We start from the raw sequence: 24956 nt of genomic DNA on the forward strand, positions 1-24956 counted from the left end.
TCCTGGTGGGTGATGTTGGGAAGCAGGTGCTCTCACCATCATTTCTCAGATGTGTCTCATTGTTGGTGAAGTAATTGTTATTGCACTATTTGGGTCTAGTGTTAAATGATACCAGCTTATTTTGATAGTAATTTGTTGCATGGTGGTTTGGCGTATTTCAGACAGTTTCCTTTAATTTGCTGGAGCACGTAATCATGTCTGGGTCAGTCAACCTCTTTGGGAGGTAAAGTTTCTCGGTTTCTTACCTTAGGCAGACCTAAACAGGATATTCTGTCATGTATGAAGAGTCAAAAATCAGACTGTTTTTCTACAGTCAAAAAGACCTACATGGATCTGTGCCATTCTCCCATGTTCTTCAAAGCCTGAGCTCGACTTCAACTCACTAGCTTTTATGTCTTGACCATTTCCCCCACTGAATTTTACAGGGCTGCAGACGTGTAAAAGTTGCCTTTGCAACAAGCACTTTCATAGGATTTAGGAGAATGCTTTCCACACAGTGGGCAGGTCAGGCCCATAAGATGAACCTACCGAAGAGATAGTCACATCTCCAAAAGTGTAGATAATCTGATGAGCGAAAGTCCAGAGGGAGGAAAGACTATATGGAGGCAGGAAAGGCTATAAATAGACAAACGCTACATGAGCAAATATACAAAGGGGAGATTTGATCTAAACGAGACCTCCAGAGGACTATGCAAAATAAAGTACCTACAAACTGTGGCATTGCTTTACAAGCAAGAGGTTTCTGTGTTGAATGCACACTGAGGCATGGGGAGTGCAAGAAGATGCTGCTCCTAACCAAGTGTTGGGAAACGCCTCTATAGCCGACTGGCTGCGTGAAGGGAGATGGGGAGGCTCTAATCTGGTTCCACTGGTAGCTGCCAGCACAGCTTTCTGCTACTTCTTGACCCCAGTCCTTTAAAAAGACTCTGAACTCTGTTGCCTGTTTTGGACAGCGCAAGTCAACACCACTTGTGCTCATTTTAGCCTGTCCTGAGCGAAGAGCGACCTTATTAATGTTTATAAATATGTAAAGGGTGAGTGTCACGAGGATGGAGCCAGGCTCTTCTCGGTGACAACCAATGATAGGACAAGGGGCAATGGATACAAAGTGGAACACAGGAGGTTCCATTTAAATTTGGGAAGAAACTTCTCAGTGAGGGTGCCAGAGCACTGGAACAGGCTGCCCAGGGGGGTTGTGGAGTCTCCTTCTCTGGAGACATTCAAAACCCGTCTGGACGCCTTCTGTGTAACCTCATCTGGGTGTCCCTGCTCCGGCGGGGGGATTGGACTGGATGATCTTTCGAGGTCCCTTCCGATCCCTGACGTTCTGTGGTTCTGTGAAGACACTGATGGGTTGACATGCCCTTGGTCCCCTGTGGGCCTGGACACACCGCAGCGCCCAGGGGATGACCGAGAGGGCCCACTGCTCCAGGTACCCCGGGATTTGGGGGACAAGGACCCTCCGCACACGACCACCTCTCGGTGAGGCTTTGGCTGCCCGGGTGCATCGCAAACGTGAGCAAGGGCAAGGGCGAGCCGGGAGTACGGGGACGGCGGCCGGCAGGAGCCAGCTGAGGCAGGGCTGCCCGTGCCCTGTTCCCTCATGGTGGAGGGGAGGCGAAGAGCTTCGCTCCGCCAGGAGCAGCAGCCCTGACCGCGACCGCTGGGCGGCCGGCCCGGCGTTGGAGGCCGGGGCTCCGGGGGCAGGGGCGGGCCCGACCCCAACCGACCCGGCCCGACCCTCCCGCCGCGGGCCGGCGGGGGCCGGTCCCTGCTCGGAGAGGGAAGGCGAGGAGGGGGCGGTGGTGATGTGTGTGGCGGGGAGGGGGGGGAGCAGAGGCACGCCGCCTGGGGCTGATTGGCCGCCCAGTTTATAAGAGGTGCCCCGGCCGGGGCGGCGGGGTTGTTTGCCGAGGCCGGGGAGCTGCGCTTGGCCGCCTGTGGAGCCGTCCGAGCGGAGCGGTGCCCCCAGCTTGCCCGCGGCGCGATGCGACGCGCCAGCCGAGACTACACCAAGTACTTGCGCGGCTCCGAGGAGCTGGGCAGCGGCGCCGCCCACGAGAGCGCCCCGCCGCCGCCGCCGCCGCCGCCGCTGCCGGCCCACCCGCACCCGCCGGCCGCCTCCCGCTCCCTCCTCGCCGCCCTCGTCCTCCTGGGGCTGGGGCAGGTGGTCTGCAGCGTCGCCCTCTTCCTCTACTTCCGAGCTCAGGTAAGCGGCGCCTCCGCCCGCGCCCCGAGGCGGTGGCGGGATGAGGGAGGCAGCGCGGCCCCTTCGCGCCTGGGCGGCGGGCGCTGTGAGGGAGCGGCCGGGCCGGGCCGGGCGGCAGCCGCCGCCTCGCACCTTTCAGGAGCGGGAAAAGCCCTCGCGTCTGTGGGGTTGAGCCGATTAATTAAAAAAAACCCACACCTCAGGGAACACCTTTATCTGGCCCTGAAGCTGGCCCAGCTTTGAGAGGGGATTGGGCTGGATGCTCCCGGTGCTACCCGGTGGAGCTGCTCAGCCCGAGGTGCTGCAGGTGGTGCTGCGGCCTGCGGGTGCGTATGGGGGTGCAGGGTTTCTCAGCGAGGTCGGACATGAGGGGTGTCTGACTCGGGGGGCAGCTTAGTGATCCTTCACCCCAAGTCTTGCGGGGCTTTGGGTTTCAGTGATCAGTTTTTGGTTGTTCACTGGAGAAGGGTTTGACGTGGCCGAGGTCTTTGGCTGCCATGAAAGTCTCAGCAGTGCGAGAAACGTCTTTAAGGAGGAAACAAAAAGCCACCACACGCCACCACTTGGGACCGTTTGCCCTTCAGAGTGCGCAGGGGCACTGCGGAGCAGGGCATGGGCCGTGGTGCCCGCTGTGCCTCAGGAGCTGGGTTCTGAGAGCTGCCCCTCGCCTGCCGGGGGACGCTTCAGGAGGCCGGGGTGCGCGCAGAAAGGAGCGCGGCGAGGTATCGCTGTGGGGGGGAGGAGGTGACAAGTGGTTAGGTTTTCGGAGAGAAGAGGAGCCCGCTTCTTGGAAACGGCTCATCTGGCTGGCTGGATTCACTCGCTGCTGCGTCTCTCACCCCACACGCCTGAGCCTTCTCGGAGGAAGTGGGGGGCTGGTGGCTTCTAGGCACTCGATGTTGACTTTTTCATCGAATGCCGATCAGTTCTGTTAGCATGGGTCTCGCTGCCTTCATGGCAGTGGTACTTCTGTTGTGTGCGCTTTTCATTTGAAGTCAGCAGGGAGTGGAAACACGTTTCTTTCGGTTTGCTTTCTAGGCAGATGCACTTGATCTTGAGGTAGCAGACTGGATTTCTTAACAAAGTGCACTCTGAAAACAGATGTTGCACAAATGTATACCCACTTAGACAGATGAATGGCTGTCAAATATACAGTAACACTGCCGATCATTTATTATGCAGACCAATTAGTATTTTCTCACTGACAATGGCTTTGTGTTTGCCATTTTTAGAAAAATAAAATGGAGCAGCAATACGGTACTTAGGTGATCATATCCTGTATGCTTCAGAAAAGTGACATTTAGTTTCTGGGACTCACTGTAGAGTAACTTAAAGCTACTTGTTTGCCTGACAGTGAAATAAATTAATGCCTCCTTCAGCTTGTGGCAGAGAGATGTTTTTCACTCCAGATATGCGTGAACTTGAGAAGACATCTTTGTCGAAACATAACTCACAGAAATGCATAGTTATACGTTGATTAGTAGGCTACAGAGCCATTGCAATCAAAACAACTAATCAAAGTATACTTTGTGAAAAAGCTATTTTTCCATTCTCTTTACCTTCCTCCCCTGTTATTAAGGGTTCTTTCTGATAGGTTTGTGTCAGTGCTTCACACATGCCTAACAAAGGGTAAGAAGAGCTTTCTTACCATAATGACTGCTTTTCTTCTTCTTCCTTGATTTAAAAAATTATAGGCCGGGTCTAATTCTGTATTTGGCAGCTTAATTCTCTTGCCAGTTTCCTGTTCCTGTAGATTTGGAGTAATGCTGTTGGATGGAGTCCTTTCTAACCTTGAACTTCTAAAACATCTAGAAGAGGCAATGTAGCTAGATGTAGACTTGACTGAAGTCGTTGCCTGAAAAATTTCTGATGGAGAAAATGTCTTTTTTGCTATCACTGAAAAATCAAATAATAAGTATACTTTGGAAGTAAGGACATAATTCACAATAATAAGATATAGTAATCCATATTTACCAATTTCTTATTGTGAAATAAGACGGATGGAAAAATATAATAGGTCCTAGATAAGTTAAGTCTCATTTAACTGTCTTGCAGATTGTTTTTATTTATATGGGACATGATCCAACATCTTTCCTTTGAAAAGACTGCTGCCCAATTTAGTTGTATCATATTAAGCTATCTCAATTTCTACTCTTCAGTACAAATTTCAGCTATCTAAATTTGTACTTTAATAACAGAACGTAAGTATTGTGGTCTATTTCAATAAATAATGAAAAGTTAGTAGCAGAAGCTGTGCATCCAAAGATTTGAATTGTTTGGTTGGTGAATTAGCAAGATTTGACTGTATAGGCTGATATTAAGAAATTATACGTTTTACAAGGTCTTTAAAAGTTTACCTAAGAGATCAAGTAAACTCTGACTCAGTTTTACCATACACATTTTATCTGTATTTGCATAAAATCATTTGGGCTGGATCATGACACAGTATGAGCTGAGACAATAGTTGAGGTTTTGGTTTTTCCTTAGTCTTGTTTATTTTGTGGCTTGAGCATTTGGAATTTCACAAGACACATAACTAAGACTGACACTAGATTTTCATAGATAAACATATGTTGTGGCCAAGAAATAATGCAGCACAATGCAAATGAGACAATGAGCTGGTGTATCTAAAAAGAAAGAAAAAGCTAAAAATTGAATTTTACCAATATTCTGGTAATATTGTTCTGACATGTAAAAACATTAAGATGTGCTGGCTTTTCTTTCTGGACTGTCTTGTGCAATGTACTGAATCCAAGAAAGAAAACAATAACAAAATGTATTGGTCTTAAGTGTTTATTTTATTTTTCCTTCATGAGGAATATTTGCTCATGGTCAATGAAAATGCCATGAAAATTTAGTTAGATACTTGAGCAGCTGGAGATCATCATGTAATAGCACAAGGTGAGAGAGTGAATTATTTTATGTAACTTTGACTGGTAAATGCTGAAGTACAGTCTCCAAAAACTTTGCTTTTAACGTTTTCTTTTGGGCTCATTTCCTTAATGTACTTAGATTGTAAAAGAGTAGGAATTTGGTGCAACACTGACTGAACTGGAGGGCGGTAGAACAAAATGGAAGTGCTCAAATCCAAATGTGGGGGTTGGATGTCTAACTCTCATAGTTCAACCTGGAGCTCCAAGCTTGTCCATTTTTCCCATTTTAAAAAATGTTTGTACAAATGTTAAGTATTCTACCACACTGAAGAATTCACACTTGGATAAATGGAGACCCGGAAGCCAGATTTTTATTGTAATTTCATGCATGTGGGGAACTCTGACTTTAATGAAAGTATGTGTTTAAACAGTTGCCTTTTGGACTTCATGTAAAGTTTTGCGAGTGTGCTAGAGCAGTGGTTGATAGAAACTCTTTGCTTGGGTCATTAGCACTTTTTGGAAGCCTGGAAGAAGCCCTTGGAGGTTAAGGAAGATTGTGGAGTGCAAAGTGGTTTTTGATAATCTGGAAGTTGGTTTAAGTTTGAAAATAAGTACAAGTATAAATGGGAAGCATTTATTGTAAGGAGTAAGTACAGAATATTATACTGTAACACTGCATAATTGAGATAACATTTAATGGGTAAAGTTGGCTGGAATGTGTTGTATCTTTTAAAATCAAAATGAGTTTTTTAAACATCAGAAAATTGTTTCATAATTCTGTGAATTCAGCTGGTCTCACCCACAATGCTGGAGTTAGCTCATTTTGACTGCCCTGATTTAGGTGAAAGGAGTCCAGAGATGCAACTAAATGATTAGACGTGCTGAAAATCAAGGGGCACCAAAAGATTTTCTCTGATTCCAAAGTCGGACACAATGGATGTATATACAACAGTAACACAGGAAAAATAAGAGAGACACTCCTCTATTTAAATAGGTGAATTCCTCTAGGGTATTTAGCTTGCTTAATGTGTTATGAAGCTTTCACCAATATTTTTGGTTGCATTTTGATGTTTCTTCCAGGTATTAAATATGCAGGATTTCACGCTGAAGGTCTCTGTTTATTCAAAAGCTCACCCTCTGTGCCTTGCAAGTTAGCAAGCTGATTCCTGTAGACCATTCTGGTATTTCATCTGGCTCTTTAGAAGTTCTTCTCAAAACACTTCAAAGTTTTTCTGTGCATCAGTTCTTGTTCTCAGGTTTGGTCTCAGTACTCAGTAATATCGGTTTACAAACGGTTTACAACCATGGCAGTTTTCAGTGCATGTTCTTTATAAAGATCTAAGATGCAGGATTTCCGAGAATGCCTTTTCAGACAAGTGAGCTTATTTCCATGGTTAAATGTGGTGAAGACTAGCTATTCTGTGAAAAAGGCAAGGGCAATCAGGTAGCTTAGCTAGCCCAAAGATGAGAGCTTTGCCTTATCAAACACTAGATCTCTAGAGACTTGCAGTTCGTCAGGATGAGCTGCATAGCTCTAAGTTGCTGAAGCTATCAGTTACAGTGTTTCCATTAAGCCTTCAATCTTTTAACTGTAGGTGCAGACGCTTTAGTTTTCTGTCTTAAGCCTTCAGCAGATAAACTATAATCTGAGTAAGTGCTTCTGTACAATCGGCTGTTACTGTTCTAGCAGAGTGTTCTGTGACACATTTGACTGATTGCTGATGGGTGATAGCTGAAAGTCTATGCTACGGATAATCTGTCATGCTGGACACTCAGGCCTTTACAAATTTCTTGATCTTTATGTTGTAAAACCTTGATTTCTTGTCTACTTTTCAGAAGATATGTTTAAGGAAATCTGAAACTGGGATAATAGTCTCTCACTAGTAGAATTACTGATAAAAATGAGTATCTACTGGCAATTGTTTGCTGTGGCTTTCTGTCTTCCATCCTGTGGTATGTGTCGAGGGGGGCAAAGACATCCAGATCCTATCAAAGACCCTACTTGCCTCAGGTCTCTGACAATCCCAATTTAAGAGGCTATATCTGGAATAATGTGTCCTATTGTGGGTCCCTCAGTACCAGAGGCATATCAACAAACTGGAGAGAGTCCAGCAGAAGTCCCCAGTGATAGGTAGGGACTGTAGTGTATTGGAAATGGAGAACTGGATTTTTTGAACCTGAAGAACAGACTAAGGTGAGGGAATCAAATCACCGTTTTTAGCTACCTAAAGATGGAGCCAGGCTCTTCAGAAGTGTCCAGCAAAAACAAGAGGCACAGTCATAAATTGCAGCAAGAAGAACTGCAGCTGGACATCAAAACCAGTGTTTTTACACGATAAAAGTGGTTAAATTGCAGACCAGTTTGCCCAGAGAGGTTGAAAATTTCCATTGATGGAAATTCCACAAAGCTTGTCTAGATGAGGCCTTGACCAACCTGACTTAAGTTACAAGTTGGCCCTGCTTTAAGCAGGGGTCTGGACCAGAAACATCCAGCCTAGGTTATTCTGTATTAACTGCTGTTTAGCAGCTCTTGGTAAACTTTTCGTGCTTTCAGTTTACAGTTGATTTTCTGAGTTCTGGATACTAGTGAAAGATACTGGAAGAGATGCTTTTAGGGTGCAGTTTTAAAGCTAGTGTTGCCTTCCTGCTCTTTCATTCCTGTGCCTGTCCCTGTACTGGCTCTGATGCTTGTCTGATACCTGAAGTGAGTTGGTTTCAGGGCACTATTTTTTCAGGAAGCTAGATCAGCAAAAATTCCTCCCAGGGTATTGATTTAGAAGGGGAGATTGAGAACCAGGAATGAAGTTTTGTGGTGAAGGAGGTGAGAGCACAGAGATGCTAGTTTAGCTTAAACAGTTAATGGGGCTACACTGCACTAGCTGACTTCAGGAGTCGTTAGGGTAGTTTTAAGTACTTAATTCATAGAGCTGTAATGGCTACACACAGGTAATTTTGGATTCAGGCGTGTCAGGCCACCCTAGGAAGGTGTTACTGCCTCCAAGCTATTCTGTAACTCATCTCTACCCTTCTGCTCAAAGCTGTGCTATCTTTTGATCTTCAGGTGAACCTTTTTTGACCTGTTCCATTCCAAATGTGCAGGGATAACTGAGACAGCTAAACCAGGTCACAGGGGCTGGTGTTGGTCTGAATGAATCGAGCAAACAGGTCTCATCTGGAGGCTCCAGCAGAAGGATGGTGATGGAGGAGGCAGCATCTGGTGTCTCTGTCTGTGCAACAAATGTTCTCTGCAGTGTGTGATTGTTGGACGGCTGCCTGGCTGGTGTAGACTTAAATTCACCTTTGTAATCTTAACCTTATGCTTTTAAGTTAACTTGGTTCCTTCTTGGGGTTACAGAGTCAAATTTATGTTAATGTGAACCAATAATAGAACATGTTTGATTCACTCTGGCTGTTTTGTATTCTGCAAAACTTCCTTTTTATGATCTGTTTTGTTCAGTGCTATGTTAAAGGAAGCTGAACGTGGTCAGGCGCTATCCATAACGTCTTGGCATTCCCTCATTGTGATTACAAATGATGTATTACCTTTTGTAATTCTCAGATAAAATGGTTCCTTCCATCTTATGTAGAAAAATAGATGTAAATGTATTTTATTAGACCAGCTGATACAGTTAGAGAATTTAAACAAGGTTTTGAGTGCACAAGCCCTTCTCAAAGCCTGAATAAAAGTGGAATAAATAGAAGTTGGGAACAATCGCTGAGACTCTTAAGCCATCTCTGAAAGAAAGTGTAAAGTATATGGAGTGTGGGGAGAGAGGGTGAAATGGTTTAAATAATGTTTATGCAGTTAACTCTGCCAAGGCACAATCCTAATTCTTGTGATGTCCTTCCAATTTATCTAACTAATGAGATTCAGGAGTATTCTAAACTTACAGTTTAACAGTATATTTGATTCAATCATGAAGACTGCTAAAAATATCTTGCAGATATTCTAGATTTTCCAGTCTTTGTCCCATGAAGTAAAGGCATTTTGTGGTATGGTTTTATCATCTTTTTGTTATTCTGAATTTGTGCTGTATTACTTAATGACTGTAATACACAGCAATATGTCTTGCCCACAAAATAATTTCAGTGATAACTGGCTTCTGTTCCTTGGTGTCTTGGAAATAATGTGCTAGATGTTGTACAAACTTTTCCCAGGTTCCTCTACTTGGCATTTGTGTGTCAACTTGCAAACCATAGTTTTTACAGATAGGATGGCTGTGTATGTTGCCTGTTAAAATAATTGTGATATTGCACAGACTGATCAAACAATTGAATAAAGGATTATTGGTTTTACTGTAAGAGTGGGGTTTATCTTTTAACTTTTGAAAGTCAGATATCCAGTCTAACCTAATGAACTAGGCAGCTCCAGAAGACAATTAATTCTCCTATCTCATACACTTGTTGGATGAAATAAACCTCCATGTGGGTAACTTTTTCTCTCCTCATAATTTACAATGAAAATTTAGATAATAAACTTAGCTAGGTGCCAAACATATAGATGGTTGAAAATTTTCCCTGTCTTAAATGCTCTTAATGTCTCTTGGACAGACACTTAAAACTGTGGTTGTACTTTTATATTTGTTTCAGATGGACCCTACTAGAATTTCAAAAGAACACGCACACTGTGTCAGAACACTTTTTGGACATCAAGAAGATACGGATTTGCATGAGGCATCCTTTGAAAATCAAGAAGTGAAGTTAATGCCAGAATCATGTAGAAGCATGAAACAGGCTCTCCAAAGAGCTGTGCAGAAGGTAAGTGGCAGACAGTGTTCCTTTATTTTGTGCTACTGTTGAACTTACAACAGTTTTTCCAACATCTATATTCAGAGGTAAGTTCTAGAAAGTATTTTACAGTGAAGTTGCATCCAAGATCATATTATGCTTGTTCATGAACCTGGTAGTGGTTAACCAGTTCTGTATTCAAATAGCTTTTTTTTTTTTCTCTTTTTTGCTCACTGTGCCAGTTCTCTGTTCTGTGCAGACCATTCCCATGCTGGCAGAAGAGCTGCTTTGCCATAGCACGATAACCAGGCAGTCTTTGCCCAGCAGTTGAGAATGACAGCTTGTTCCCAAACACAAATAACAGAAGTAGTCAGCTGAAGAAGTCTGCCATAATGAAGAAGCCTAGGCAAGCTGGATGTATGTCATAATCACCTCTAACAGCAGTTACTGCCTTTAATCTTTTTGCATGTTCATGATAGTGTTTAGTGCTAATTATGGGCTATTTAAAAGCTGAATGTCTGCTATGGTATTTGGTTTTCCTGGCTTACCAGGTCCATTACTGCCTCTTCACGTCAGCATAGGACTGTCAGTTTTTGATAAAGGATACGATATTAGATTTGAGCTGAACTCATGTAGACTTTACAGAGTTAATTGTACTTGAGTTAATTATAGGGTACTTTAATTCTGCTAATGCTTGCTTTTAATGGAGTACCCTGAGTGACAGATCTTTTTGTGAACAAAACTTAAACCTAGAAGTTCATGTCTTGTCTCATTTGCTATCCACCTCCTTGAACAGCTTAAGAAAAAAAAAAAGCTTAACTCTGTAGGATCAGTTCTATCTTCCAGCATTTTATAGGCTGTGTCACAGTACACCTATTTCTGTGTTCTGTGTGCTGGTGCTAGACTGCTCGTTCATGTAGCTCCCATGACAGGGTAAGGAGCTGGTTACAGTAAGTGAATGGGAAGCCCTGTATTCTGGTCACTCGCTGCTGGTTACTCAACAAAGGCATTGACTGGAGTCGAGGCTGCATATCCTGCCATTCTGGATGGAGGTTAAATGCTGCAATGTCCGTGGCCAAGATAAGTAGTGTGTAGGGATAACTTTTTTGGCTGATGACCGTTAGTTTGAGAACAATAAAATTTCCCTTGCCAAAGTAATCAGAATCTGAATTTCCTTTGGATGCAACAGAATGTATTAAGCAGCTGGATCGGTGTTCTGGATGCTTTGTCATCATATATTGATGACACAGAGAAAAAGAGAAAAATAGAAAAAATGCTTGCCTGGGTCTATATTTGCATCTTTCTGGTATATCTGAGATGTGAAAGAAACAGTGTAAAGGCAAAAATATACTTCTGCAAGCTCCTACTTTCATTTGCTTTGGTACAATGAAGGGCAGAGATGCATCTGAATCTTACTTCTAGTTGTGCTAATCCTTTATGTGTGGGGATGCAGCTAATGGGACTTGAAAGAGGTTTTCTATCTTCTGTATGTTCTTCACTTTCCTGAAGGAGATTCTAACCTGTGTGTTTTAAGAACCAGTATCCTTATTTGAATTGGCAGCATATTAAGTGGCTGAAATGGAACACTTTAAAATAGCGTTTAAGTTTTATGATTTTTCAATATTTTGTCTTTTGCAAAACAAGCTGTTCAGGAAGTGAAAATAGACAACTTGTTTTTGCTCAAGTGTATGGTCTGGTTACAGCTTTTAGCTTACTGCACTGGTTCTCATCTGTTTTCTTTGCACACCTGTAGAGCTAGTGCTTAAATCTAAAGCAGGGATTAATGTTGAAAGTGAAAGTGCTCTTACGAAAACCAGCGTAGTAGGGCTGCAAGGTCAGGTGTAGAAACATTTGTTTTCTGGAAAAATAATAATTAAAGATTTTCTTTTAATCAAAATCTAATAGTGAATTCCCTAACATATTCCAGGATAAAAATACTGCTTAGGGAGCAGCTTACTCAGTAGAAAGCACATTTTCAATGTTATTGCATATAAACTTTAAAGCAGACAAATAATATACTTTCCTAGCCTGTCTGTTTGCTTAATTTTTTTGCATGTAACCCTAAAAACCTTTTGGCAGTCCAGATGCACTAACCACAGTTTTTATGAAGTCTGTTATGAGCCTGAAGTAGAAAGGACTTGGGTCAATTCATAAGCAACTTTCCTTGGCAATACTCCCAGCTTCTAGCAGCTTGTGGAGTTCAGGCGTAAACTAGTTTCCCACATGGCAACAGAGTACTTTGCTAGACCTCCAGGAAAGCGCTTATAAAGAGATCTATATACTTAGCAGACATTTCAAGTTCACACAGTTACGGACAAATTCAAGGTTTCGTGGATGATTGCTGTAAGTTGTTACAATTTCACAGTGTCCGTCCTCCAACGTTGCATACCTTTTTTTTTCCTGCAAACAATAGACTACTCATTTGGGTAGAGGTTGTAGTGCTGATCTCTAAACTGTCTTCTGATGAATATTGGTTCATGTACTTTTTATTTCACTTCCTTCCTGATTAACATTCTTCAAATTGCTGAATTTCCGGCAAGATAATCAGATACTTCTTCCTGGTATTAGCTGGACTTAAAGCACTCAGGTAGTAGAAGAAACAACTGCATAAAGGAGCTTTAAGGTCACAGCTGAAGCAACACATGAATGTCCAGAGGAGTTCTCTTCTGATTGGTCTCAACAGGCTGCTTATAGCTGCTCGAAGTAGATACTGAGATGTTGTAAAGCCAAAGGAGAGGAAAAACTGTTCACAAATGTCACATGTTCAAATGTAGCCTTGTCTCTGCATCCTCAACGTTGGACATAACTTGAAGAGCAGGAGTTGTTTTTGTTTTGAAGGTGCTGAGATACTAAGGGTTAAAACCTGCAGCCTGCTGTGGATGAGGAAAGAGCAGTTCCCAACTTTCCAGGCACTTAAAGCATGATTTTAGCTTTTAAAATGTGTAAGTTTTTCAGCTTCCTAATGGGCTCTTAAGTGTTTTGGATGAAGGAAGACACATTTTTGATTTTCGTGACCGGCTGCTTGTCTGTTTTTAAACAGTGACTGTATGAAGGAGGTTGGAATGTGCGAAGCAGGCCAGCAGAGTTGACTTGGTGAGCAGGGTGCAAATGATGCGAAGGTGTAGAAGTGCAGCTTGTCATAAGACTAACAGAGTGGTGTGATTTTTGTGTACAGTTTTTCTAAAAATAACTCAACAACTTGGTAGCGCACATGGTTCTGTGAGTGGAAGTAGTAAGAGAAGTGATTGTTAATATTTTGTCAGCAGTTCTCATGCCATTATAGCAGTGTCTTAGTGACAGGCTCTGTTGAGCTGTTTCTACTTTCTTAATGCTAGTGTATATTGTGGTTAAGTATGAGATGCTTAAAGACATTCAGGTGCTAAAGAATGCAGTTGATACTTTACAGATTTGGAAAATCCTAGCTCTTAATGCCTTATCTTAAAGGATACCAGGGTTTTTTTATAATCCCACTAAGAGGCCATCTTTGGACATCTGGATATCTTCAGACACCCACTGAAAAATGTGGTCCTTGAGTCCCTCAGAGTCAGAAGCAAGTATGTGCTAAAATGCTTTTCTAAGGTAGGTCGTGTATCACCAGCACCTTGGAGCCGTAGAAACATGAAGTAAAAAAATCAAGAGAAGTGTTGAAATACTTGCTCTTCAGGAGACTCACAGCTCCATCTCTGTTATCTAGGGACTAGTTCATGTATTTCAGCTTCCGTTTGGAGGCCTGGGCAACAGAACAGAAAGGAATGTCAAAGATTTGTGGGGCTTGTCAGAATCAAGTAAAGAACTTGTCCAGTGTTTGGAGAGCTCTGCTGATGTTTTCTGGCCACAGGCTAGCCACTTCTGATCCAATGACAAGTGCACAGAAGAGTGAACATGAGCCAGTCTCCAGCTTTTCTCAGTGTGTTAGTGTTGGTGTCATGCTTATAATCTCTTTTGTTGTAATGACACTTGCATTCCTAAATGCATAGTAGCATAGCTTGAAGAGGCGTACAAGAAAGTGGTTGTATCAGACAGATGCTCCTAGGAAACAGGAAAGTAGGCTCAAGACTATCAGGACAAGTAGAGTTGGGGACCCAAATCTTCCTGGGTAGCTGTTCTGCTTACCAAGTGGTGACCTTGCAGATGAACAGCACCACCAAGGGTTAGAAAGAAAGCAGCTCAGACTGCATTTCGTGAGGACCACAGCCTTTCCGCATGGAAGGTGAGCTGAATCAGGCTGCTCGATCTCAGAAGGGGAGGTACCCAGTTGCTCAAGCTAGAGCATCTTCGTAAATGTGCAGAAGCAGAACACCATATGCCTAAGAAAAATGTAGGTTAAGAGGAGGGCAGCGATTTGCCCATTCAGGGACTTAAAGGGCTGCGCAGTTAGCAACCATGGGATATTTTTTTAGTATAAGTTTAGACAATAGGAGATTAAAATGTACATACCTCTTTTTGGATCTGCCCAATAGGCTCTCCAGACAAGTACTTTAACACATCTCCCAGAAGGAAAAGATCTGAAAACAGGCTCCACATCTGAGAGGTTTCCATTAAGAAAGCAAGAAAATAAGAGTTGCCCCTTTCTAAGGAAAGGGTTGGGAGTAGATATGGTGCAGTAATCTCTGAGAGTGGTCCATCTCCCAGTTTCTTTTACCTTATGTCCTCTTCTCTTCAGAGGCTTTTGCAACTTTTCGGAGTATCTAGTACTTGCGATTTTTTTTTCATCTTCCTACTTCTGATGAAGTTAAGAGAGCTCAAGTGTGGCTAGAGGCTGATGTTGGTGTGCAGCTCCTAGAATTGAGCTTCATTTTCATGCTCTTAGAACTGACATTGAAGTAGGAAGATCAGAGAGGGGAAGTGAATGTAAATGGGGGAGGTGGACATGAGTTTTGCTTCTTCTGAAGTTGCGATTCTTCTGCTTTTCTTCTCGTCTCTACAGCAGAAAGCACCTTAATGATTCTTATCTACAAAATCAGCATATCTCTGCTGAAGTATTATGCTTTGATAGTCATACTACAACTACCATACTGCTGTGGCTTTTCATTTTAGCTTAACATTTAAACACCTACTGAAAGAGGAAAGTGAGAGTAATAAATGCACCAACTGAGGCGTTACAGATTTCACTGTGGCTGCAAAGTTACATAAAAGCAGGACTTTAGGTGTTTTCAAAGCAGGTTTTCACATTCTAAACCACCGCAGTGATTGAAAACACAGTGGAACATTGCTGATCTGGCCAAATCTGAGGCATATTCTATATACACGGTATTGAACCAGATGACCAGCAACATGTGTGACATAAAGACAAAACAAAGGACCACTCTTAGGTTTCAAAGATGAGACAGGATTTTCTATCTTCAGCAACATGTTTTGTTTTACTAAAGGTCTTCTTGATGGCTCCATGGTATGAGGTATTCTGAATAGCAAGTAGAATATTAGCCCTGTTTTTTAGAAAACAGAGATGAAGAGAGTCATGGGGGAAGAGGGGACAGAACGGAAGATCGAACCTAACATTACCAAGACTAAGTCCAGGCTCGTAACAAGAACAGGCTGCTTAGGTTTTTGAAAACTGCTGTTTGTATGTTTTCTCAAGAAAACAGGAGTGGATTATTAAAGGCAAGGATTTTTGTGGTGCCTGATGTCTGTTACTTGTGGTGTTCTTGGTTTCGGGTAACATGGGTTTCAATCATGTTAAAATTAATCTGCAGTTTTGAAGAATGCATACTTCCAAACTCTGGTACCCAGTCCATTTGGCCCAGTACAGATGCAGAAAATGCTTAATTCTTCAGTTCCTGCACACATGTTAGACATGAGCTATGATTATAAAGTTTTGTAGTCTTGCAACCTCCCCTGTTAGTGGTCAAGTGTGAAGGTGGAGGTTTTAATTTACCTCATCATGAATGAAATTCAGAGCTTAACTTTCCTTAGTTGTTAGTGTGATTACACACTAGTCCCTTTGTACAACTGCCTCTTTCATTACCTTTTAACTCCAAGTAGTTAAATCAGTTCATAAACTCTATTGTTTTATGTGATGTGTTCTTAGCAGTCATTGTTCCTTTATACTTAAATATTCCAAGTGCTATAAGTAGGCAAGGTTGTAAATGTCCTGTCACCACCTCTTCAATAAATAGTGCAGTGATCATCCACACTATCATTCCTATGCACCCTTACCCGAAGTATTAGACAGAGGAAGTAATTTGATTGTGGCAGCTAAACTGTGTGTTCATGTTAAACATCGTGAAATTAGAGAACATATATCCCAGACATCTGAATATGCTGTAGATAGAACAGCTCCCACATATACACACAGTGTTGTAATTGTGCAAAGTACCTGCAATACATAATACTACAAAAACACGACGACATCAGAGCAATGGCTCTTTCTCATTTTAGGAAGTCCAGCGTGTCATGGGAAGAACACTGCCAAGACCAGAAAAAGGTAGGTGCTGGTTTATGAGTAAGAAATACTTTAGTTCTGCTAAACTTTGTCTTTCTGAGGTAACGCAATTGTTTTATCTCTAGCTGCAATGGAGGCATTAGGAATGGATCTGTACAGGAGAAACAAACCTGAGAAGCAGCCTTTTGCCCATCTCATTATTGACGATAAGAATATTCCATCTGGTAAGTTCAGTTTTAAGTGAATACTTTCAATGCAACTACAAATATATTAAACAGTGAAGTGTATGAGAATAGTTCAGCAATACCAGCAACAGACTGGGATTTCAGAAGTGGCTTTTTATAATGAGAATAAATTGGATGCATTAAAGGATTTGAGAGGCAGCAGGGGTAACATTAAGAGGATGATAGCTCCCTTTCGTCTCAGGTAGCTTACATCTGTCTGTTATGGGCTGAATAGCTGCCATTTCAAATGACCAGTTTTTGGGATGAAGCTCTGAGAGCTTGGCCTGCCTCTTTGTGGTGTCTTCAGGTGAGAAATGATGATGAGCATTAAATACTCTCCTCTGAAGTTTCTTATTTTCTTTGGCTGGTAGGGCCCATCTGCAGTTCTTCACTCACACTGGACATCAACTATAGGTATATATACACACAGATGTGTGCGTACATGCATACAAAGATACACGAGCACAAAGATTGGCCAGAATCCAGATCTTGCAGGTTGGAAGATGTTTCCTTTCCATTGAGTCTAGTATTTTTTTGTCCTGTTGTTGGATGAAGAAATGTGTTGTTTTCTGTTGTAAAGTTCAAAAACGTCTTATGTCCACCTATTCAACCCTTCAGAGCAACACTCCCTTTGTGTGCTGAAGTGTAATTGAGTCTGTACTGGTTGACACAGTATTTGTCTTCGGACTGGATCTCGAAGCTGGGAATTTTATATGGATATACAACACATGTGTCAGGTGCCCATCAGTGTAAGAACTTGCCATAAAGGAAGCACATCTTTCATTTTGAGGTGTCAAAAACCTAGCACTGCAGTTCCAATGTCATCATTATAACTTGCCTACTAGTTCCCTGCCCTCTGTGTGCGTATTGCACTCTCATAGCATAGGGCTGAATTTATAGCGAGAGTTTCCTTCTGCGAATGGAATGTTGAAAATGGTTTGTCATATTCCATTCGTTATTATGCTGCAGGACTGGTATAGACTTTTTCACAAGACTCCCAGGGCCTTCCTGACGTTCAGACGTGCCAAAGCTTCACAAGTGTCCATCTTCATCCATCTAATTCAGTTGCAGGAAGATCAAAGATTATAGCATTGTACTTTGAGTCACAGGGTTTCTGGTCAGTGTGTGGATTGGGATGCAGTATGTTTCTGAGCTATTGAGTAGGAGAAAAAAATGTTCCTGTGGCTTTTAGCTGCCCTTGTTGTAAGAGGATGGCATTCTTTTATCAGAGCTCTTATTCTCTACCCATGGGTATCTTTGGATGACTTTGGGCATATCCACACTAGTACAATATGAGGGAGCAAGACATGAATCTGCCTTGGAACACTCTCCAGAGGAAAAGATTCACTCTTACAGTTTTAAGATATCTTAGTGCTGTTTCCTTTTTTGCCCTGGGGTGCTGTCAGTTGGGATTTTTCTCTCTGTATTCTCAACACAACAATCATCATTGGTGTGGTAGAAGTAAACCAGAGTTTATTCTGAAACTATCAGATGGAGGATCGTGAGATAGGAGGGGACATTGATCACCACTGTTTTCCTCTGAAGATCTGTATGTTCTGCAGTGCTGAACTACGTGCTAATTAAGCTATGTGCATTGCTTTTCTGTTTTATATAACCAAACCAAAGGGTGATGCTGTGTTGAGGCTTGAAATCTGAGATTTCAGCAGCCTGCATAGTAATACCTTGTTCTTGTTCTATTTAAAGACAAAGCACTTCTGTACACAAGAGATTAGCTTCTTGCCTGGAGGGGTAAGATTCTTTCTCTCTTCAAATGCATTAGCTCTGCCAAGATACAGAACTTTATAAGCAGAGAGTTTAAGCAGTTTTTCAGATGGCACTCAGAACTTCTACAGGCTTTCTTATTAGCTCAGCTGCCTTCTGACAAGCTTCGATTTCAGTCAGATTTTGGCTTTTGACATAAGTCAATAGTAGAAGGTGCAGTATCAGTAAACTAATCTTAGCATTTTGTCTTTGGAAGGATTCAATTAATTTGCTTATCGTAGAGACAAATAACGTATATCTACAGAAGTGGAGTGTGTTAGTGTCACACTTTGTGAAATCCACCTTTTCCTGTGGGGAATTTATTTTCTGTGTGCCTGGTGTTGCTGTAAACTGGATTTTTATCGGGGCTGCAGCTGATCATTTTTACCATTGTGCATCACTGCATTAACCTTCTAGGGAGTGATGCAGCACATCTGTGGGTAATGGCAAGGGAGACATTGTTCTTGCTTGCTCTCTTCACTTTTTTTTTTTTTAATAGTACAGGCTACAGGAACTCTCAGAAATACAGTGCCTGGGACAACAAGCTGCTTTGTTTCTCCTTGGAGCAGATCAACCCCTTACCAATGCGATGAGTTGGACATAGTGTCTCCTGATCTGGCACATGTGCCTTCTGGCTCCTTTGGAAGAGCGTTGCAGGATGTTAATCATGAGCTCAGCGTCTGCAGTCCTTGTGGGCATTGCAGCAGTGAGGGGCTGCATCCTTATGGGTAGCTGGAACCCTCAACCTCCTGGTTGTGAGGCACTCCAGTATCATACTCACTGGTTTGAGGCAGTACCCTCTTGGCTGGGAGGCACAGGGGTTAATGACAGGCATAAAGGATGAAGAATTTGCCTGAGGGTCACTGGGAGTTTTTCTCTCCCATCCTGTTTCTTCTGAATACAAATGGAAATTTTTCTTCCCCTGATTCCTCACCCTGCATGCCTGAAATCCTTTTAAATTGTTTTATGCCATCTGTGAGTCTGGACAGATCTGTTCTTAGTGTTTTAAGGTTCTCTACTGTCATCGCTCTGACCCAGACTAAACAATGTCAGGATAAAAACATCTGTCTTCATCACTGTCAAACAGGATTTTATTTTAAGTAGTTTGCCACTGAGCGCCCTTCATGAAGGGGCACTGAGCAGTGTCTGTGAGGGAATATTTTCCTTTTACCTGGTTCACAATAATATCAAGCCCCAAATGGACTTTTGCAGCTGGGGGCAGTGCAATGGAGGGGGAAAATAACCCTTCCCAGATCTTGGTGTCCCCACCCATCATTTGGCTGCAGAAGCCATAGTGGTTTGGCTTGCTGTATGTAATTTTTAGGTTTACTGCCTTAGGTTAAAAGCTGGATGCTTGCTGGTTGGTTTTTACCAGAGCTCACTATAAATGCTACCTAGGTTTTAAATGAAAACAGTGAATTTTGGTTTATAAATTGATTATAGAAATTACTCACAGTTTAAAGGAGAAAATCACTAACAGAAATAAATATAAATGTTAAATATATCATTTGGGATGTGAATTGTTACCTTTAGCTGTCTAAGGAAACACTGTAGTATTCTGAGCTATTTACAGGTACAGGTTCAGCTCAGCTGCCCTCTTCCTCTAGAAACAGTTTTTCAGAGCAAACAGTGCTTTGGTCCTTCCTCCAGGCTTTTTTTTTTTATACCTGAAGGCTACGAGGATGCAAACAAATTGTCAATACAGGGCTACTTTCTCCTCTGTTTCCCTCCCATCATATTCCTTCTTAATAATTAATTTTATTGAAACTGATTTGTATTAGTCTTAGTTCATGCTCACAAATATCCAAGCTGTTGTTTTGGTTTGTCTTCAGTTACCAGAAAGACTGTGTATTTTCTTGGCTTTTTTTTTATAACGCTTTTTACCTTATCTGGAAGGTTATCTTACTCATTATCTCCCTGACCTCTTCCTTCTCTGTCAACATGACTTGTGCTATTTTTTTCTTATTTCCATAGTAAATTTTATGACAGCATTTTGACACTCCTATGGCTTGGGTTATGTTTGAGTTTCTTATACAGGTACAGCTGATTTGGCACTTAGGCTCCAGTTTTCTCCTCTGCCTGTGTTTTGGGGTACTGATTGTTTTGATGTCTCCCTATTTGAGCGTGTTACCACCAGAAGTGCTGAAAGCCTCCCGGTTTGCATGGCATAACTCCTAGCAATGCATCTTTGTGCTGTGCTGCTGGCTGGGGCACGCCTCTTCTGAAGCTCTGAATTGTGCCCATCTGCCTCAGTTAATACAATTACAGCACTATAATTTAGGTTGGAAGGGCCTTCCAGAAGTTATCTATGCTAATCCCCTGCTCGAAACAGATCGGGTCATCTTCCATCGTTTCTTGGCCTCTCCTTCCACCTGACCATGGATGACTGATGCATATTCCCTTCAACACCAAAAGAGTGTGAACAAACTTCACCCAGAGCCCCTCTCAACATCTCAATTAGAAGAAACTGTGACACCTATTTTCTCTCTTCCCCCTTCTTCGACAGACAATCATGCATTCCCACTAAGGATTTCTTCAAAATTGCTACTTGATTAAGAATGGCAACTAAAAAGTTTACTCACCAGGTAAATAAAATCTGCTTAGCAACTACCCAGTATGCTGTCAGTCAGTCACAGCACACCAGTATGCCTTTCTTTTCTGTCATATGTATATATTCCTGTCCCATATCTCTGATGTGCCTCTCTTCCAATCCAAGCAGTGATTTCTTGCCTCTCCTCCTCATCCTGCCTCCCTGGGCAGTATTTCTGGCAGACTTAACACCGTGCACAAGAAGTTCTACAACTTTCTCAGCTATCCCCAGTGCTTCAGAGATGTACTCTTGTACCCCATCTCAGCATCTCTTGCAGGTGAATAATTGCAGGCTAAGAGACTTAAGATCTTAGTATTCACTTAATTTATGGTTTCCAGAAGGTTTTTTTGAGGCACTGCGCAGAAGATGGCTTCTCCATATGATTTTCCTTGTATAATTTCTACCTGGCTGTACTGGAGCCATAGGGGAGCAACTATTCATGATCTGCCTCTGGCAGCCTGTGGTTTGCACAGATCTTTGTGGAAGAACGCCAGAAGCTTTTTTTGTTCTGGACTATTAAAGTATTCCTCTCACATGCAGAAGCTGCTTGCCCTTGGCAGTTGGGGAAGACTCATAGCTCTCAAGTTGCCTTGTCCCAACTTCCCCTCACATCTTTCTGCACTAACAAATCCAGGATGTGTCCTTTTAACTAATCCAATATACCTGGGGCTCTCCCCCAGCATACTTGTGAGCATACTGGTGGTTCTCGGGCATGCCTTGATACGTGCTTGGAGGAGGGAGGGGGCAGTGGGCCCTGCCATGTGCCGTGAAAATTTTTGTGGGAATAGACTTTTGGTCTGATGTTGGGAGAATAAGGTACTGAACATTCCAAGCAGGCATTTAGATGCACTGGAAGCCCAAGGCGTAAGGTCTTCTGGTGGCTGCGTGGACCCACTGTGGTGGGTGCCTCAGAGGGAGCAAATTGAGTGAGTCTTGTGTGCTGAAAATGGCTAGTGGTTAGGAGGACAAGTTGGCCAACTCTCCCCTGTTGTGCTGTGCCCTGCGTATTACACTAAATAAATGGTAGAGTGTTAAGGGCTTGGGCCCATCAGGAGGGGTGGCTTTCTCAGGGCAGTGCTGTTTCCTCTGTGTGGGCATGCCCGTGGGCCTTGGCTGGACCTTCTCCTCCCACTGTTACCTATTCCTCTATGTTTGCAGGCAGAGGCTGCAAAATGAGGTGGGTGCTGTGGTAGGATGGTGGTGAAGCTGGGGAGGTGGGTTTGCGGGATGTGTGCTGCAGGGCATGCTCCTCAATGAAAATGCTGTTGATAAACCTCTACACAATATATGTACTGTAGTAGCAATGCGATCTGGGCTGGTGTTGCAGGCTGCTTCTTGACGCCATGCCACCAAAACAAAACTGAGGTGTCAAATGTGACCAGGTTTGGAAGGAAGACTCAAATGCGCTCTCTCACTGCCTTTCTGACCTCCTGCCAGGCCATCTCTTAGCGCAGCCTCAATAGTAGAATCATAAAATATGTCGAGCTGGAAGGGACCCATAAGGATCATGGAGTCCAACTCCCTGTTCCTCACAGGACTACCTAAAACTAACCCATATAACTAAGAACGTTGTACTCCTTGAACTCTGACAGACTGGTGCCATGACCACTTCACTGGAATGGTCTCCCCAGGGACTGACCACCCCCTCAGTGAATAACCTTTTTTTTATCTCCACAAAACCCCATTTTTCTAATGTCCAGGATCTACATGAAATGACATCTTGAGATTTGACCAGCTTGAAACATCCAAGAGATGATATGATGTGGCTATTTGATGATAGCACTCAGGAGGTGCCTTTCAGGCCAGAGTTCCTGGAGGACGTTCGTAGCCGTTTATGTGGTTAGATTTCAGTGACGGCGCTGGGCTGACAAACTAATCAAAACATCTCCAGTCTCTCAGCTCCTTTTTGTTCTCTTCACAGAGCATTCAGTCACCTTAACAGATAAGGGACAGCTTCCTGTTTACCAGGCCACCGTCATGCAGGCAGAGCTGAAAAGGCTTATATGTAACTGTTAGAAGGAATTTAATAATGCTTGTTTACATCTGTGAATTCTATTAATCCGTCCTTTTTGGTAGTGAGACTTGGTAACTGTTATACATGTATTTTGATTTCTATGGAGAGACAGAGACAATATTATAATTTTCTTTCATAATATGTGGATCTCCAGCTTAAGACAACTTGAGGGTGGCTGTTCTCCTTCCAGCATGGGGTATCAGCTCATTGTTTCTAGTTTGAAACTTAGGATCCTTTAGAATAAATAATTAAAAATAGGAAAAGGAAAAAAAATAGCAGTGCATCCAGAATAGTGTGTCTTCCTAAACCTCTTTTTCCAAGACCTTCCACTAGATATTAGACAAAGAATCTGAGTTAACCTCCCACATAGCTGTAACTGCCCAGCCAAAATTTGTACAATTATCAAATAATTAGGATTATGCTATGGGCCACTCTTCTAGATATCTGGGATGTGACTAAACCCAATTGTGGAGCCTTGTTTCTGGTATATGCAACCACTGAGTTAAGTCAAAACATTGTTTTTGCATGAAAAAGTTTGTCATAAATACTTGAAGTGCAATCTGAAGTCTAGTCAGCTTACTGCGTAGTACTACAGATGCACAATTGTACTGATTTTTTTTTTTTTGCCCCCCTTTTTTTTTGGTGTTCTCAAATGAAAAGAACAAGAACATAGAATACAGGAAGGTTTCATAAGCTTTCTCTTTGGGGGATTATCAGTTTAACTTGTTTTCAGATTTTGTTTAGTTATTCCTTTCAAGTGCTTACAGGTTGAAGACTGATAACAAGATTTACTGGTTTTTATCATCATTAATAACTTTTCTTTTCGACTCCTCTCAAGTATTTGCTTCTTGAATAGAGTTTTAGGTGGGACACAAATTCTGTACAGAGCTTGTTGCATGGTTGCTTAACATAATCAAACTATTGGCCAATTAAATGTTTTGTACCACGGTCCAGCAGCTGTTCTGGTGGGAGGGCAGACAGTTATAAATAGCAAGCCAAATATGGCATTATGTGATGAAAAAAGGAAATTTCTCATGATTTTTTGTCATAATTGTCTAATATTCACTTTAACCTATATAACTATAATTGCTGTTCGTTCTAAAAACCTGGGGATTGCTTTCTAAATGTTGAATTTTGTTAAATGTTTATAAATAATCGTGGGGGGTTTTTTCTCTCCCCTCTCTTCAGGAACGCGCAAAGTGAACCTCACATCCTGGCATCATGACAAAGGCCAAGCAAACTTGTCAAATATGACATTCAATGATGGAAAGCTAATTGTGAATCAAGATGGATTTTACTACCTTTATGCCAACATTTGTTTTAGACATCATGAAACCTCAGGAAACCTGACCAAAAGAGGGCTCCAGCTGATGGTGTATATGACTAAGACAAACCTTAAAATGAGGCGCTTTGATGTGTTGATGAAGGGAGGAAGCACCAAATACTGGTCAGGGAATTCAGAATTTCATTTTTATTCTGTAAATGTAGGAGGGTTTTTTAAATTAAAATCTGGTGAAATGATAAGTATCCAGGTATCAAACCCATTGCTACTGGATTCATCGCAAGAAGCGACTTATTTTGGGGCATTTAAAGTAAGGGATTTAGACTGAATATTTCTTTAGTGTGCTAAAAATTTGGGGGGTTTTTAGTGGTCCAGAAACAACTTGATGACAGAACTGAAAATCTTCTGAACCCAATTGCATCTGTATAAGAAACATATCTCTAAAGACACGTTTTTGCCCTGTGCTGACTCCAGAGGGAGTCCCACAAATGCACAGAAGGGCAAAATTACATAGTTCTCCTGATTCAGTCTTATAGTGGTTTTGTATCACATGTCTCCACTGGCTTCATTAGAGTCGTTAATGACTTTTACATTGGTGTAGTAGAAATCAGAGCAATTAATATTGTTGAACTTCTGTTTCCAGGTTCTGCCCGACTTTTTAACCCATGCTACTCTTACTAGTTTTGGCTCAAACATAGGGCAGGGCAGAACTTGGCTCCCAACTTGCATTTAGGGTTCAATTTTGCTTGAGGTTGAGCGTTCTGACCCTAGAGATGGCAAAGACTGAAAGTATGACTAATCCCATTGCATTTGATGTGGCTTTTCACAGACTTAGTTAAGCCCGTTCTTGCTTTGCTGGATTAGGGTTGGAGGGCTCAGGCCATGGCAGAAAT

The 24956-nt window shown here is 42.4% G+C and overlaps 1 protein-coding gene across 1 annotated transcript; it reads left to right on the forward strand.

Annotated features, from left to right (window-relative positions):
• Positions 1–1987: 1987 nt before the first annotated feature.
• On the forward strand, positions 1988–24391 carry TNFSF11 (TNF superfamily member 11). The gene is made up of 5 exons (XM_065658282.1): positions 1988–2209; positions 9673–9840; positions 16189–16234; positions 16318–16416; positions 23970–24391. Exons 1-5 carry the CDS (start codon positions 1988–1990, stop codon positions 24389–24391), a joined length of 957 nt encoding a protein of 318 aa, XP_065514354.1.
• Positions 24392–24956: the final 565 nt, after the last annotated feature.

This window comes from Caloenas nicobarica, chromosome 1, assembly GCF_036013445.1.
Source record: "Caloenas nicobarica isolate bCalNic1 chromosome 1, bCalNic1.hap1, whole genome shotgun sequence".
NCBI classification, from domain to species: Eukaryota; Metazoa; Chordata; class Aves; order Columbiformes; family Columbidae; genus Caloenas; species Caloenas nicobarica.

Coding starts and splice junctions, on each gene's coding strand:
- TNFSF11 (XM_065658282.1), top strand. CDS start 1,988: ATGCGACGCGCCAGCCGAGACTACACCAAGTACTTGCGCGGCTCCGAG. Junction 9,841..16,188: donor TCCAAAGAGCTGTGCAGAAG/GTAAGTGGCAGA, acceptor TTCTCATTTTAG/GAAGTCCAGCGTGTCATGGG. Junction 16,417..23,969: donor CGATAAGAATATTCCATCTG/GTAAGTTCAGTT, acceptor CCCTCTCTTCAG/GAACGCGCAAAGTGAACCTC.